The 14164-nt window shown below is 36.4% G+C and overlaps 2 protein-coding genes across 2 annotated transcripts; one reads left to right on the forward strand and one right to left on the reverse strand.

Moving 5' to 3' along the window:
* Positions 1 to 4202: 4202 nt before the first annotated feature.
* On the reverse strand, positions 4203 to 5366 carry IFT43 (intraflagellar transport 43). The gene is made up of 5 exons (XM_088029833.1): positions 5185 to 5366; positions 4984 to 5135; positions 4912 to 4938; positions 4750 to 4863; positions 4203 to 4700 (listed from the first exon to the last, which is right to left on the reverse strand). The coding sequence occupies exons 1-5, from the start codon at positions 5224 to 5226 to the stop codon at positions 4511 to 4513; spliced, it is 525 nt and encodes a 174-aa protein (XP_087885959.1). The 5' UTR covers positions 5227 to 5366; the 3' UTR covers positions 4203 to 4510.
* A 2278-nt stretch (positions 5367 to 7644) lies between these two features.
* On the forward strand, positions 7645 to 13875 carry ClC-c (chloride channel protein 3). Its single transcript, XM_088029261.1, has 14 exons — positions 7645 to 7788; positions 7939 to 8031; positions 9647 to 9770; positions 10511 to 10537; positions 10586 to 10926; positions 10987 to 11148; positions 11195 to 11342; positions 11439 to 11578; positions 11903 to 12085; positions 12140 to 12354; positions 12399 to 12959; positions 13046 to 13209; positions 13256 to 13469; positions 13518 to 13875. The coding sequence occupies exons 2-14, from the start codon at positions 7954 to 7956 to the stop codon at positions 13606 to 13608; spliced, it is 2448 nt and encodes an 815-aa protein (XP_087885387.1). The 5' UTR covers positions 7645 to 7788; positions 7939 to 7953; the 3' UTR covers positions 13609 to 13875.
* The last annotated feature ends 289 nt before the right edge of the window (positions 13876 to 14164 follow it).

The raw sequence follows: 14164 nt of genomic DNA on the forward strand, positions 1-14164 counted from the left end.
CTGCTCCAAAATGAATATTGGTACAACTGAGATATAGTCCTGTTCATATCAGAAACTGTCTCCAGAAAAATAAAATTTCCTGAGCTTGTAACATATTCTGGAACATCAACAAACGCTGTGGCTATCATAGAAGGACATTCGTTGTGTTCGATGAACCAACTCGAGATATCTCTTGTATAAGGCAAGTGGACGTTAATGTAACTGCAGGATGAATAATTTCTCGTCATCTGGTACTTATAACTAACAATGTAACGATATAGCTCTGCCAAAACTGTATCATTCGATGAAATGTTTAAATCACAGTTAGTTAAAGATGTAAGTGTTAACACCAGTAGAAGCAGCATTTCTTATTGAATGTTTCAGCGTTATTAATGATGTTAGCAGACGGAATCGTTTAGAATTAGTGATGAGTTTGGTATGAAAATTTTCCATCAATTCCAGTAGAAGCTTCGGACTGTCATATTAATGGAAAAAGAGTGTTACATCTAATAAAAATTTACTTTAAAGCAACAAAGGTGCTTTCCATTGTCAATTCTATTTGATGAAAAATTTATTTATATAAATGTGATAAAAGAGCACACGCTTGTATTCGTTGACAGTTCACTCAGAGAAATGAAAATAAAACTTACAGGAGAGTAAATACAATTCGTGTATAATATAGGCCGTCAGTGGACAAAGAACTGACTTAATTGTGGAATATTGATTTAGTATTCTCTATTATTTTTTAATTTAAAAACTTTCCGTTGACATAATAAATCAGTCTTGTTAGAAATAGTTTTAATTTCATGCGGAATAAAAAACAATAGGATAAGAAATTTAAAATAAATGAAATGGACTATTATTAACATTTATTTTTACCTTCAACTTGCCAAATTAGAAAGATATTTGAGATTTTTTTAATACGCTGTAAAACTCATCGCTTCTATCAAATTTACAGTCTCGTAATTTTAAGTTCGAACGAAAAACGAAGAAAAGGAATTGTTAAGCGGATCGCCCTAAGACAAGCTTTTTTCATCTCAAAGAAGCAAAGGAAGTCTAAAGACTAGCCTTAAAAAGCTACAGAAATTAAAACTGAAGCTGCACTATGAAAATCGAAGAGTCTGACAACTTGAAAGTATGAAAGCTGGAAAATCTAAAAAATTTAAAGCTAAGATGGAAATTGGTTTTTAAGATATTGAGAATCTTCCAAACACACTAAAAAAGCTAAAAATAATGTTTAAAAGAAAGAAAATTTAATTTACATTTACGATTAGAAAAAATTCTCAGAATCTGAATGTAAAAAATTAAAACACTGAAAGTGCAAAAAAATCTTGAAAATAAAATGCGTAACAAATACCTAAATTTTTTAAAACAACTACCAAAGTAAATTCTGTTGAATTCTGAAGAAATGACCTTTGCTAATCGAAACTATTTTGACTGATGGAATTTATCCATTTCATACAAAACGCTCAAATTCGAACCCTAGTTAAAATATTGGCAATATCCACTTCTTTTAGTTAGTTACTCGTAGCACAAAAATCTTTTCAAATATGTGTATTGTTATTGTTGTTCGTGTAAGCAAGTGAATATTTTTTAGCCCCGAGGGTTCGTCCATGCATTGTTATTTTTCGAACCCCCAGGGTCTGTCAACGTTGAAAAACAGAGATAAATGGTTGGTGTAATTAACATAATGGAGATATTTACACGTCATGGAGATAAATGGTTTGCACTAACAATGTTCATACACTTCACAATATACCATTACATTTCAATCAATAATCGTCATACAATAATACCACATTGTATATTTATTCACTGCAATTCAATTTATTTCGCTTGGTAATTATTTACCTTACATTAACATAACGACCCCAAAAAACAAAACCGAAATTGCTGATGCTAAAGCTTTCCGTTCGGAATAAATTAGATCCGATTTCGTCCGCTAATGACGGGTAAAACACGATGTCGACGACCACAAAGAAAATATTCTTATCTGAGTAAAAGTAAAACGAACGAAGGCAGTCTCTCTATATTTATGCGGCCCCCCGGAGGCAACGTCATTATCTATGCAGATGGGCCCCCGGGATTAGAACTCGGGACTCTTTGTCTATACTGGTGCGCCCAGTACACAAAACTACCCCCGGGCCCAGATCAATAGGTCACAACCTAACGTGCTTTAGAATTCTTCCATGCAGAACAACCGCCGCCTCTGGCTTCAAGGATAGAAAGCGTTTTGAGCCTGGAGCGGGACCAGCCGTGGACTTTGTCGTGCCTTAAAGCACACTTCTTCTCATCAACCGCACATTTCAAAAACTCGGCTCCAGGCGACGGATTTTATAATATTTTCGTGGAAAAGGGGTATTGTTGTGGTGAGCTTTTGTTACGACGAGAACTGTTGAGTGTTGTCAAAGTCTGTTTGTATGGGTAAAATGCAAACTTTTGCGAGGCTGCGTTGTGTTTTATTTTTCGTTCCATGGAGGATTTTATTCAGAGTTTACGCGCATATGCACCTATTTAACCTTTACACTGCTCGGCCCGGAAAAATCCGCAAAATAATAATTCGCTCAAACTGCTCCGAGCGGATATATTCGCATTGATTAACAAGTGGTCAACTGCTCAAAACGTAATTTTTTGAAGACGCAAGTATGGTTATCTACCTCAGAGGAATACATAGTCACAATGGCTTTAATTTTTTTAAATACATTTTTTTTACCGTTCCCTGCTCAGAGCGTATATATCCGTCTACGACTAAAATTCATTTGAAATCTATTCCATGCATCTTTTTATCCACGCAGTTTAAAAGTAGAACTAAGGGCCAGGTAATATTACCATAATAATCAGCTCTCATCTCAATGTTACCTTGTTTAATATATTGACGTTATGGAAAATTAAAATCTCTATGAACATTTGTAAAACTAGTTAATCGGCCAAGTGCTCAAGACGTTAATATGCGCTAAGGCAGATCACCGATCAACTGCTCGGAACGTATATTGTCGCAGGAGCTAACAAACCGCGCAGAGTTACAAAATTTTCCAAAAAACATTGCGCAGTGAAAAGGTTAAACATCTTTGCTCGCCACGTTAGTGAAAATTGTGCTCACACCTTTTTAGATGATGTAATAGTATATATATAATTAATTAAACAAAATGTTTGTTTAGTAAACACCTGTCAGATATTTTTTGATTACAACGTTAAGGTCGTTTGCATTTACATGAAAAATCCTTTGGGCAATAAAAAATTGTAGACTGCTTTAGTATGTTAATTTATGAAATTTTAAAAAGTATACGTTGATGATTAAAGAGTAGTTTGTTGAAACGATAAAGAAATTATTAGTTGAATACACATCGCGGGGAAATAGAACTCGCTTACTAAATAGAATTTCCTTGTATTGTTGATAAACAGTAAAGAAAAACACGACATTTCTCAGTTTACACCAATGAAAGTAAAACTTTGGAAGCCCTTCGCCGCGCCGCGGATAAAACCTTCCCGCAAGCCCACTCCAGGCATCTTTTAACGAAGGACCATCAAAATGTGTATATCTCCAGGCCTAGTGTGGGTGATTACATTCGTCGGCCACATCTCCAGACCCCCGCTCTGAATAAGAATGCTGCAATAATGAGTGGACGAATCGTACAAACAAGCCAGCTGAAACGAACGCGAGTGGGAGTCGAAAGCCTGAGGCCACATCGGCGTCGATTGTCTGACCGCCTGGAGGCTCCCGTTTCTAGCGCCGCAGGTGTCCCGGCTGAAGAGCTCCAGGCGCTCGTACAGCCATGCCCGCTGATGCCCCAGGCGCTACGGCCCCAATTGGTTCTTTGTCGATGATATTGAGTTCACAGTCACCATGGTAACTCACTCGGGGAAACTTGTCCTGTCCTTACACTTCGCCAGGTTTTGCATACCTCGAGGCCGTGCTAGGAGCAGTCCAAGCAGTAATTATCCTTCAGATGATGGACAAAATGCGGATGATTGGACGGCTCGGACACTGTCGCCAGATGGAGCGTTTCGGGAAAACTTTTTTAGTTCAGAACGAAATTATGTCTGTTTAAACGTTTTTTTTTCGTTTGCGTAATCGTGGTAGAGATAATTAAAGATGTGAAAAAAGGAGTGTTTTTTGGATTAAAACAAAATATAAAAATAAAATAAAAATCGATAAAATACATCTGATTCTTACTAAATAAGTCTAAAATATGTGTGCATTCGAAATAAAACAGCTTAAGAGATTTAAATTCGAAAGTTTTATTAGTGTGTACGAAACCTTGCGCCCCCTATAAGACCAATAAAGAAACTGGTCTTATAGATGTAGTTCCCTAACTTGAGTTCTTCATCTTTCAACAAATCTTTTTCGGGACATTTTTGTCTTTTGAATTATTAAAGGCTAAAAAAGAAAATACCTCTTATTGTTAGTTAATATTCGGGATCAATTTTCCGCGGCAAAAAATATTCTTAAGATGTAATTAAACTACCAAAGTCATGTAACAAATTGTTGATCAAAGTTAATTATTCACTCAAAACCATGAGCGTCAAGGCACTATTGCTTTGCAAGATCTTGATACAGAGACTCCATGGTCCAAACTTCAGTGCACCGCTGAACTTCTTTCTCAGGATACAAAGTACTAGTTAAAATAGATAAATCAATATCCCCAATATTCCCAAAATTCGGCTGTCCCGCCTCAAATTGACTATCCAACTCTTTATAAGTCGACTCTTTCACTGTAACACTGCAAAATAAAAACAGTAAAAATTCCAAGTCTTTCAAAGCAAGCTTACTTTGGAACTTTCACATCAGGCAAATTCAAAGGGTCTTCAGGCATGTCATCAATATCAGGAATTACAGGAATATCATCCTCAGACTCTGGTGCTTTTTCGTTTTGAAACCGTTCCCTAAATCAGGTCAATAATCCTAAGATTTCTTAACTTAATCTTACTTACTGCTCAATCATGTTGGATCCTTTTGATCTAAAAAAAATTGATAAAATATTAGTATAATCCTCAAAATCCTACTTGTTTGTTTTGGTTCCTTCGTCAGCCCAGCCCCCTGTCTTTCTCGTCCTTATGGGAATATCAGGGGGGCTGTTGTTCGCACCGGAATTGTCGTGTCCTTCTTCCGGGGATCCCGGAGTATTGCTCGCTCGTCTTCCATGTTTTGTAGCAGACTAATCAAAGCAAAAGTGTTTAAAAAGTCAATTTAACTCCTTGAAATACCTTTTTGTTGGGTAACAAATCAACGTCCTCCTCCCAGTTCATGATAAAACGTTTGTTTGTATCGTTAAAAATCAATTGTCTTGTTTTGAGGTTAGAATAAACATGGAGCGTGTGGAGGTAAAACAAACTCCGGTTTCCATCTACAGTAGACTCTCGATAATTTGAAACTCAAAGGACCTGGCCTTGTTCAGAAGTTTTAGTTTTTCAATTATAGTGTTGGCGGAAAAAAAATTTGGATTTCACTTCAAATTAACGAGAGGACCAAAATACGTTAAAACTTTTCAATTTATCGGAGAGGCCGGAAGAAAACTTCAAATTATCGAGAAATTCAAATTATCGAGGTTCAAATTATCGAGAGTCTACTGTACTTTGGAGCGCGCTTTTAAACTTTATGACTCTTAATTAGATTTTATATTTTTGCTTTTAATAACACAATTAAACTGTATCGCTTTGTTCATTACTAAGAAGGATAAAAAAGAATTCGTAACGACTGTTATGTTATAAACAGGATAATGCCGAGAAACAAATTTTGTTATTCAGAAACTTTTTATCGGTAATGGACTGCCTCCACAACAAAATAAAAGGGTATAATTATAAATTACTAAACTGACTATAATTGACGTAATGGGTTCATCATAAACATTTTGTTTTTAATATTTGAGACATTCTTCTCCAATATGTTTAGTTCTCAACTTCCGTTTTTGCTAATATTAATTGTTATACTTAACACGAATCAGTATGACTTGAACAAATTCAACACTACGGTGTTAGAAAAAGAATTAAAAACATTTTTTGTAAAGTTTATTAATCAAAATTACTTCGAAAGAAAAATAGCAATAATAGTCAGCACTTCTAATTACATTGCGACCGATACGATCAACTGGTACTTTCAAAGAACTCATAGCGAGCATCTAATATTTACTAAGTGTAATAATAACTACTCTTCTGGTTGCAGAAATTCGCAATATTTAAGCTCTAAAACGATTTTTGTACTAACAGATAGCCAGAAAGTTTATTCCATGGAAAACATCAAAAATTGTGCCGTCTGGTCTCCAAACTCTAACATTTTTTTCATATTTATCGATAAAATTTATAACGAAGAATTTTTAAAAAATACTATGAAAAAACTGTGGACCGACAAATTGTTCAATTTTGTTGTCGTTTACGTGAATTCTAAAGTGAACATGGCGACTTATAATGGATATAAAAAAGGCCAAGTTGTACACTTTACAGAATTTACAAAAAAAATGTTTCCTAACAAACTTCTGGACATTAATGGTCACGTTATAAGAGTTGGATTCTTTGAAGATGAGCCCCGAAACTTTAAAAACTCTCAGAGGCAATGGGATGGTCCAGACTACGATCTCTTAGAAGTTATCATTGACTTGATGAACGCGACTTTAGAAATTGTAGAAGTTCCCTCCAATGAACATTTTGAAGCTCTTCACAAAAATTTATTGAACGGAACTATCGATTTTAGCTTCAATCCGTATTATAGAGTGGAGAGTTTTGAAGACATTGATTTCTCGTATCCTCGTCGATTGGAAGATTTGGTTGTTCTCGTCCCGAAAAACTCAAAAATTCCACCAGAAAAATATTTGTTTTTGATCTACGGTGATATAACAGTCATAGCCATTTTAGTAACAGTGGTCGTAATAGCTTATCTACTAAAAAAGTCATCAGACTTCATGAAGAAACCTGTGGGGTTTTCCTACTGGGTGGTAATTTCTTGGAAATGTTGTATAGGCACTGGTGGCTTATCAAATTTCAACGAAAGGAACTTTTCAATTAAGCTCGTCGTCACGGTTTGGATGTTGGTCTCTATAATTCTTGGTGCAGCTTTTCAATCTTCTTTCATGAGCACACTTACAAAACCTAAACTTAATAAAGAAATGGATACTTTAAAAGATCTTAGAGACAATGGAATAGAAATTTTGTGTCCGAAGCACTTTCGCGACTATTTTTTACAAATGGATAAACATGATCTTCTGAAACAACTAGTTTTTGTTGATGCAGAGAGAATGATAAACATTAGAAAAGGGGCCCCTTTAGGAAACACTGCTTTCATAGAATCTTCCAGTCGTGCAGTCATTTTAAGTGAACTGTATGGATATCACATCATTGAAGAGGCGTTTGCGACGGGCTACATGGTTTATTTTTTCCAAAAGCACTCTCCGTACTATGAAGAAATTCATAGGAACGTTTTGATTGACCAAGAAGTTGGATTATCGACAGGAAAAGAACGAATGACGAGTGTTCATAAGCTACATGAAGAAAAAATTAAAACAGAGATTAATTTGACTTTTGATCATTTACAAGGTATTTTTATAACACTTTTGTTTGGCCATTTATTAAGTGTCATTTCATTTCTCTACGAGCTTAGTCGAAGAAAAAAATAAAGAATTTGCTATCCTTCCCAGACGTTGTTTAATTTTCCCGCTGCAGTTCTACCAACTCAAAGTCACGAAACGAAACTGACACAATTGACATTGACAGGAATAATTCAAGAAAGTGACGTTTTACTAAAACGAAACTAATTTTTGTTGCATTATCTGAATTATCATGCGATTTAAACTCTGATAAGGATAAGAAAACTACAAAATGGTGAGTTTATCACTGTGATACCACACGGAGTATTTTCATGTTGCAAAACTTTCACTTGCTGTCAAGAGCATTGAACTGTAAATAGTGAAAGAATTGTTACACTTTTTCTGCAAAGTGAACGAAAATTTGTGATTGTCAGTACGTTTTTAGGTGTACAAATGAATAATGGAAAAATTTCCACTGAAAAAGGCCGGCGCGGCAGTTCCACAAAATTCACCAAGCTATCAGTCTGTTGATAAAAAGGTAATTATGCTTGCTAATAAAGGTCTGCTGTTTCATTAATGATGTGGACGCGTGTTCATTTACAAAAGGACGAAATGCTGTAGGAGTTGGCAAAATAGATTACTCATACAGTTCATGGAAGTAGAACCACAAAAAGTTGTTTTGTCTGGAATGTGCATGTGACAGGTATTTGTAGTCTTAGTGCAAATATTTTATAATTATCGCATTGTTTAAGCAGTTATAAGTATAAACATGCATAAAGAGTTCTTAGAGAATGGGCTAAAGTTCTAAAGTTGAATGAATAATTGAAAATTTAAACACACTTTATTTGCTGAAAGTATTAGCAGGAGTTAATTACGATGCTAATTTTGTTGGTATATAAGTCCTGAAAAAACCAGAAATGTAAGACACGTTTATAGATCTCATATTTCAAAAAAACTTCCAAATGGAGCTCTTAACCTTCAGAGGATAACTGAACCATGACGATAAATTATTACTAATAAACATATTTTTTCGTCAAAGATATTAAAATTATGTATCATTGAAAAATGCAATTAATTAGAATGAGTAGAAATATTTATCAATTTAAATAAATTGCATCTTATTAAATTGAAGAAATGGTCTATTTTATTGATCATAAAACAACTTCTATAATAATGCGACAAAAAAACGCGACTTCAGGTTCTCACAGTAATATTTAACTATGTAATTATAAATTTTAACAAATCAATTATTTACAAAAACCAGAAGTTTTTAGTTAATTAAAGAAAGCTGTTTATATTATTGTGCACAGCTTAATATTCACGGAACAGTCTTTCAAGTTCTGTATTCTAGAAGGTTGCACTTTAACCCAAATTCGGAAAAGAGTAAGAGTCCCCGTTCCTTCCTCTTTAAAAACCAGATTTAATGACATTTTAATGTAAAAATTATCCTTTTATAATATAATTTTCAAACCTCTTCTAAAGGTCGCCTCCAATTGTCGGGAAACCACCTTAAGTGAACGCAGTCTCGACCCTAATCAATATCAATTTTAACGAAGTTTGTAAATTGAATTACTGACCTTGATCGTGCTATTTTCATCCGTTGATAATGGAAACATGAAAGACGATTAAGTACCTTTTCCAGTAAACTTCATTCATTAAAACACGACAAAGCGTCGACGTCGAATTGAAAATAATTACAAGTCCGAATACATCATGCACGTGTTGCTAACGCAACAGTAACGAGCGCTACTTTTGTTGTCCTTCTCGTCATTTATTGATAAAACTCCAGTTAGTAATACTAATAAACTAATAACAAACGTTTAAACGTTTTATAGTGCTTTTTTCACCCTTGTGTAACGACACACAACAAGGTCAGTCTGTCTTTTTTTTTTAATTTGGCACACGTAATTGCCCCTCGTCGTAGTAGTTCTGTGTACTACAATGATCCTACATGTAAAAAACAAAAAGAAAGCGGACTCGTCCATTCATGAACCCCGTTGCAGAATGACCCGATAAAGTATCGATCTGTCGGCTGCGCGCATGCTGTTAAAATTGTCAGAGTAATTGCGATGTGATGTCCTTAGCCTTGTGTTGACTGTCACGCCTCTTCAACCCTATGTTCCACGTTTTACATTAAATTTGTTTATATGTAGTACACGAACGGCAATAGAGCTACCTTCGTCGCATCGGCGGATGAAGATATGATCGACATCACTACTTCTGGAAGCGGTGATCGGACCACGAGAACGGGCGAAGACGAGGATGGCACGTCGCATTGTGAGTATTTTATGTAAACAACATGGGAATTCGGTCGTAACAAGCTATCAATGAGATAAACGTTAAAAACAGACGAGTGGCTTCGTTGACAAGCTAATCAAAACGGAAAAGTACAAAACGGAAACTGTGAAATTTTTGTCGCACCTTGATAGTTTTTACGTGCAGTTAAACACTCAAATTAAGTTTGATTGATCATTTTTATGGCAAAACTGAAATTAGAACGCAGAATTTCGTGGGAGGGAATGCTATAATTTTATGGTAGTTTAGGAGTGGGCGCTCTTTTTACATCCGTAGATCTAATCAAAAGATTTTGTTATGAATCGTAAAGTATACACAATGTTCATTTTTGGTTCAAATTTTAACGGGTGTTTGCGCATTTTCTTTGTTTGAATCGTTTATTACTTTTTTATCAGATAATTTAGATTAAGAAATTACAAACAAAATGATGAGGTCAAAAAAATCTAATTTTACTTTGTAACAGATTTTCGAATGAGATATTTATTTGTTTATTTTCATAAGTTTTCAAACTGCCTATTTTTATTCCTTCGTGACTTGCAAAATTAGCGTCGTCCATTACCACCTCTAAAACAAACCATTTTTTTTGATAAACATAAATATTAGAATATTATATAAATGAATAAGCATTTAATAAAAAAGTATTTTAATCAGTTTTAAAAAGTCATAATAGTGAGCCCAGCTTAAATCCCCTTAGTAAATAAAAGCGGATTTTTCCCTTTCAGACTCAGTGTCCTTTGGAGGGATGCAAGGTACGTTTCCTCCCCCCCTGAAAAATCATTCTTAATATAACACTTCAGAGTCCGGCGACATCCCCGGAATTGGCCAATATGACGATTTCCACACCATCGATTGGCAACGAGACATTGCTAGAGATCGTATGCGTCACAGACACATCGTTAAAAAGAAACAAGATTCCATATGGAACTTAATCGAAGGAGCACACGACGCGTGGTCAGGATGGTTATGCGTTCTGTTGGTAGGACTGTGCACTGGTGTGATAGCCGGTGGTATAGACATAGGCGCTAGCTGGATGACAGACCTCAAGTTTGGTATATGTCCTCAAGCTTTCTGGTTAAATAGAGAGCAGTGTTGTTGGTCGTCTAACGAAACAAGCTTCGATTCTGGGAACTGTTCACAGGTTGGGACCAACAAAATAAACTCTTGAGGGAAAAACAAGTTTTTAATAAATTCTTTGTAGTGGCTGACATGGCCAGAAGTGCTGGGCCAGTCCAGGGATGGGGCCGGAGCATACATAATTTCGTATCTGTTTTACATAGTGTTGGCTCTTTTATTCGCTGCATTGTCAGCTTCTTTGGTCCGCATGTTCGCGCCCTATGCTTGCGGATCTGGTATTCCAGAGGTAAAACAACGAGTTCTTGTTCTTGGTTTTTCATTGAAAGTTTCAGATTAAAACAATTCTCAGCGGATTTATTATCCGGGGATATTTAGGGAAGTGGACGCTCGTTATTAAATGTGTCGGTTTGATCCTGTCAGTCTCCGCGGGGCTGAGTTTGGGAAAAGAAGGTCCCATGGTCCACATCGCATGTGCAATAGGTAAATACTTCTTTATTCATTGAAATCGATCATGTTGGGAAGACGTCAATACCAACTCTTCCTTGTTATAGAAAGTACAGTAGTAAAACATTGTAGGTAATATTTTATCATATCTCTTTCCGAAGTACGGAAGAAATGAAGCCAAGAAAAGAGAAATATTGTCGGCTTCAGCGGCAGCCGGAGTGTCAGTAGCCTTTGGGGCACCAATTGGAGGTGTCCTTTTCAGTTTAGAAGAGGTGAGTGACGTGATTACGTTGTGATCTTGGGAGAATTTAATTGACTTTCTCTACCTTTTGACCTCACAATCAATCGCGCTTTAAGAGGTGTTAAGTAGTTCCTTTATCGTCAATCTGCGTCGGCATTGGCACGAGTTATGACGCACTCTTTTAATTCATCAAAAGAATTCCATCCACTTCCGTAATAAATCTCGCTTTGGAAAAGAATAACATTTTCATTGACCCTTGCATAACAGATTTATTTCCATTGCCAAAAACACGCCTCAATGTCGCGTATAATACAGCACACCCAGATCCCAATAATAATTCTATTTGTATGTTAAGGTCAGCTATTACTTCCCGTTGAAAACCTTATGGAGATCTTTCTTCTGTGCTCTGATTGCCGCTTTCGTTCTAAGATCGATTAATCCGTTTGGAAACGAACACTCTGTTTTGTTCTACGTCGAATATAATAAACCCTGGATTTTCTTCGAGCTTATACCCTTTATCGGACTGGGGATTATAGGGGTAAGAACGGATATAAATCGCGATTTAATCTCTGACTCATCTTTGTTAATGAAGGGTATAATTGCGACGATATTCATCAAGGCGAACTTGTACTGGTGCCGGTACAGGAAGTACTCCAAACTGGGTCAATACCCTGTGACGGAAGTTCTTGTGGTAACAGTACTAACAGCCATCATCGCCTATCCCAACCCTTATACTCGAATGAATACCAGTCAATTGATCTACTTACTATTTAGCCAGTGTGGCATCTCCAACTCTGACGATCTATGGTAAGAAATATATTTTTCTTCATTTTGTTAACCTTTTTCTTCAGCGATTACAACAGAAATTTCACCGACGTGAACTCAGCAATCGAAATCGCCGCCGCCGGCCCCGGTGTGTACAAGGCGATCTGGCTCCTAATTCTGGCGCTAATTCTCAAGCTGATCATGACAATCTTCACCTTCGGCATGAAGGTCCCTTGCGGACTCTTCATCCCAAGTCTGTGTTTAGGCGCCATCGTCGGGCGCATAGTCGGAATTGGCATGGAACAGCTCGCCTACAATTACCCCAAGAACTTGCTTTTTACTGAAGAATGTTCAACGGGCGACGACTGCATCACCCCCGGTTTATACGCCATGGTGGGGGCGGCAGCTGTGTTAGGCGGAGTAACCAGGATGACAGTGTCTTTGGTGGTAATCATGTTCGAGCTCACCGGGGGTGTGAGGTATATTGTACCTTTAATGGCCGCCGCAATGGCCAGCAAATGGGTCGGGGACGCTCTAGGAAGACAGGGAATCTACGATGCGCATATAGCGCTCAACGGATATCCGTTCTTGGATTCTAAAGACGAATTTCAACATACGTCCTTGGCCGCGGACGTTATGCAACCTAAGTAAGTCAGAAGAAAGATTCGCTACGGTGGAAAGATCAAAACCGTGGCCTTGCTGCTAGTTTATCTAATTTTATTGTCATTTCCAGGCGAAATGAAACTTTGAGTGTCATCACGCAAGATTCCATGACAGTGGATGATATAGAAGCTCTGTTGAAAGAAACGGAACATAATGGATACCCCGTGATCGTATCCAGAGAATCTCAATATTTAGTCGGTTTCGTTCTGAGACGAGACCTAAATTTGGCGATCGGTGGGTTTAATTTCGAATCGAACTTAGTTTTAATCTTCAATTTTAGCTAACGCAAAGAGGATGGCTGACGGTATCTGTGGGCAATCGATCGTGCTTTTTACCAGTGGAAATCCGCCACAAACTTTAGGTCCACCTCCGTTAAAACTTAAGAAAATCTTAGATATGGCACCGATTACCATCACCGATCAGACTCCAATGGAGACTGTTGTAGATATGTTTAGAAAGTTGGGCTTGAGACAAACACTAGTCACACACAACGGGTAAAATTCCCCACTTTCTTATTACAATGTTGATGAATATGTTTCTAGGAGATTACTAGGAGTCATCACAAAGAAAGACGTCTTGCGTCATATTAAGCAAATGGATAACGAAGATCCGAATTCAGTTCTATTTAATTGAACAAATTCGATATGTTGAATAGTTTTATTGTGTATATTATGGTTTATTACTGTTCATATTAGTACTGTATTCTTAGTCATCTATTATTTATTATGAACTTTTACTTCTAATATGACGTGATTTTGGCGTACCCATATGTCTTCCCTGCCGTCAGTTTTATTCTACTTACAGCCTTGTTCACTACAAACGAGTTAAGATTTAATTAATCATATTAGTTGTCAATAATGCTCAGATATAATATATAATAAAAGATTTTGTAAGTAAAAAGTTAATTATCTAATATCCCCTTCAACTTGGGTTCAGACTTTACGTAAACGAAGTTATCTAAAATTTCCTGATTGATATTTCGGTGTTCTCAAGTTCAAAGATGTTTTGATTTCTTGACCTTCGATTCAAAGTTATTAATGTTATGATATCGAAGTATTGATCGGTGGCGGTTCTTACACGTTTGAGGTTCATTGTCGAGTAATTATTCGTTGGCATTCGAATTTTAGTTATGAAATTGGTGCAGCGGTGATAAAAAATTGACTCTTGTCACCATCACGTTATTAAACTT

The sequence above is a fragment of the Gnatocerus cornutus genome, chromosome 2, assembly GCF_029298725.1.
Source record: "Gnatocerus cornutus isolate USDA-ARS CGAHR chromosome 2, icGnaCorn1.1, whole genome shotgun sequence".
Lineage (NCBI taxonomy): Eukaryota > Metazoa > Arthropoda > Insecta > Coleoptera > Tenebrionidae > Gnatocerus > Gnatocerus cornutus.

What these genes read in the sequence shown, in the direction of transcription:
- IFT43 (XM_088029833.1), bottom strand. Translation starts at nt 5,226, where the DNA reads ATGAACTGGGAGGAGGACGTTGATTTGTTACCCAACAAAAAG. An exon ending in ATTTGTTACCCAACAAAAAG is followed by an intron (nt 5,136 to 5,184) that starts GTATTTCAAGGA and finishes TGCTTTGATTAG; the next exon opens with TCTGCTACAAAACATGGAAG. An exon ending in GGATCCAACATGATTGAGCA is followed by an intron (nt 4,864 to 4,911) that starts GTAAGTAAGATT and finishes GACCTGATTTAG; the next exon opens with GGAACGGTTTCAAAACGAAA.
- ClC-c (XM_088029261.1), top strand. Translation starts at nt 7,954, where the DNA reads ATGGAAAAATTTCCACTGAAAAAGGCCGGCGCGGCAGTTCCACAAAAT. An exon ending in ATCAGTCTGTTGATAAAAAG is followed by an intron (nt 8,032 to 9,646) that starts GTAATTATGCTT and finishes GTTTATATGTAG; the next exon opens with TACACGAACGGCAATAGAGC. An exon ending in AGACCTAAATTTGGCGATCG is followed by an intron (nt 13,210 to 13,255) that starts GTGGGTTTAATT and finishes CTTCAATTTTAG; the next exon opens with CTAACGCAAAGAGGATGGCT.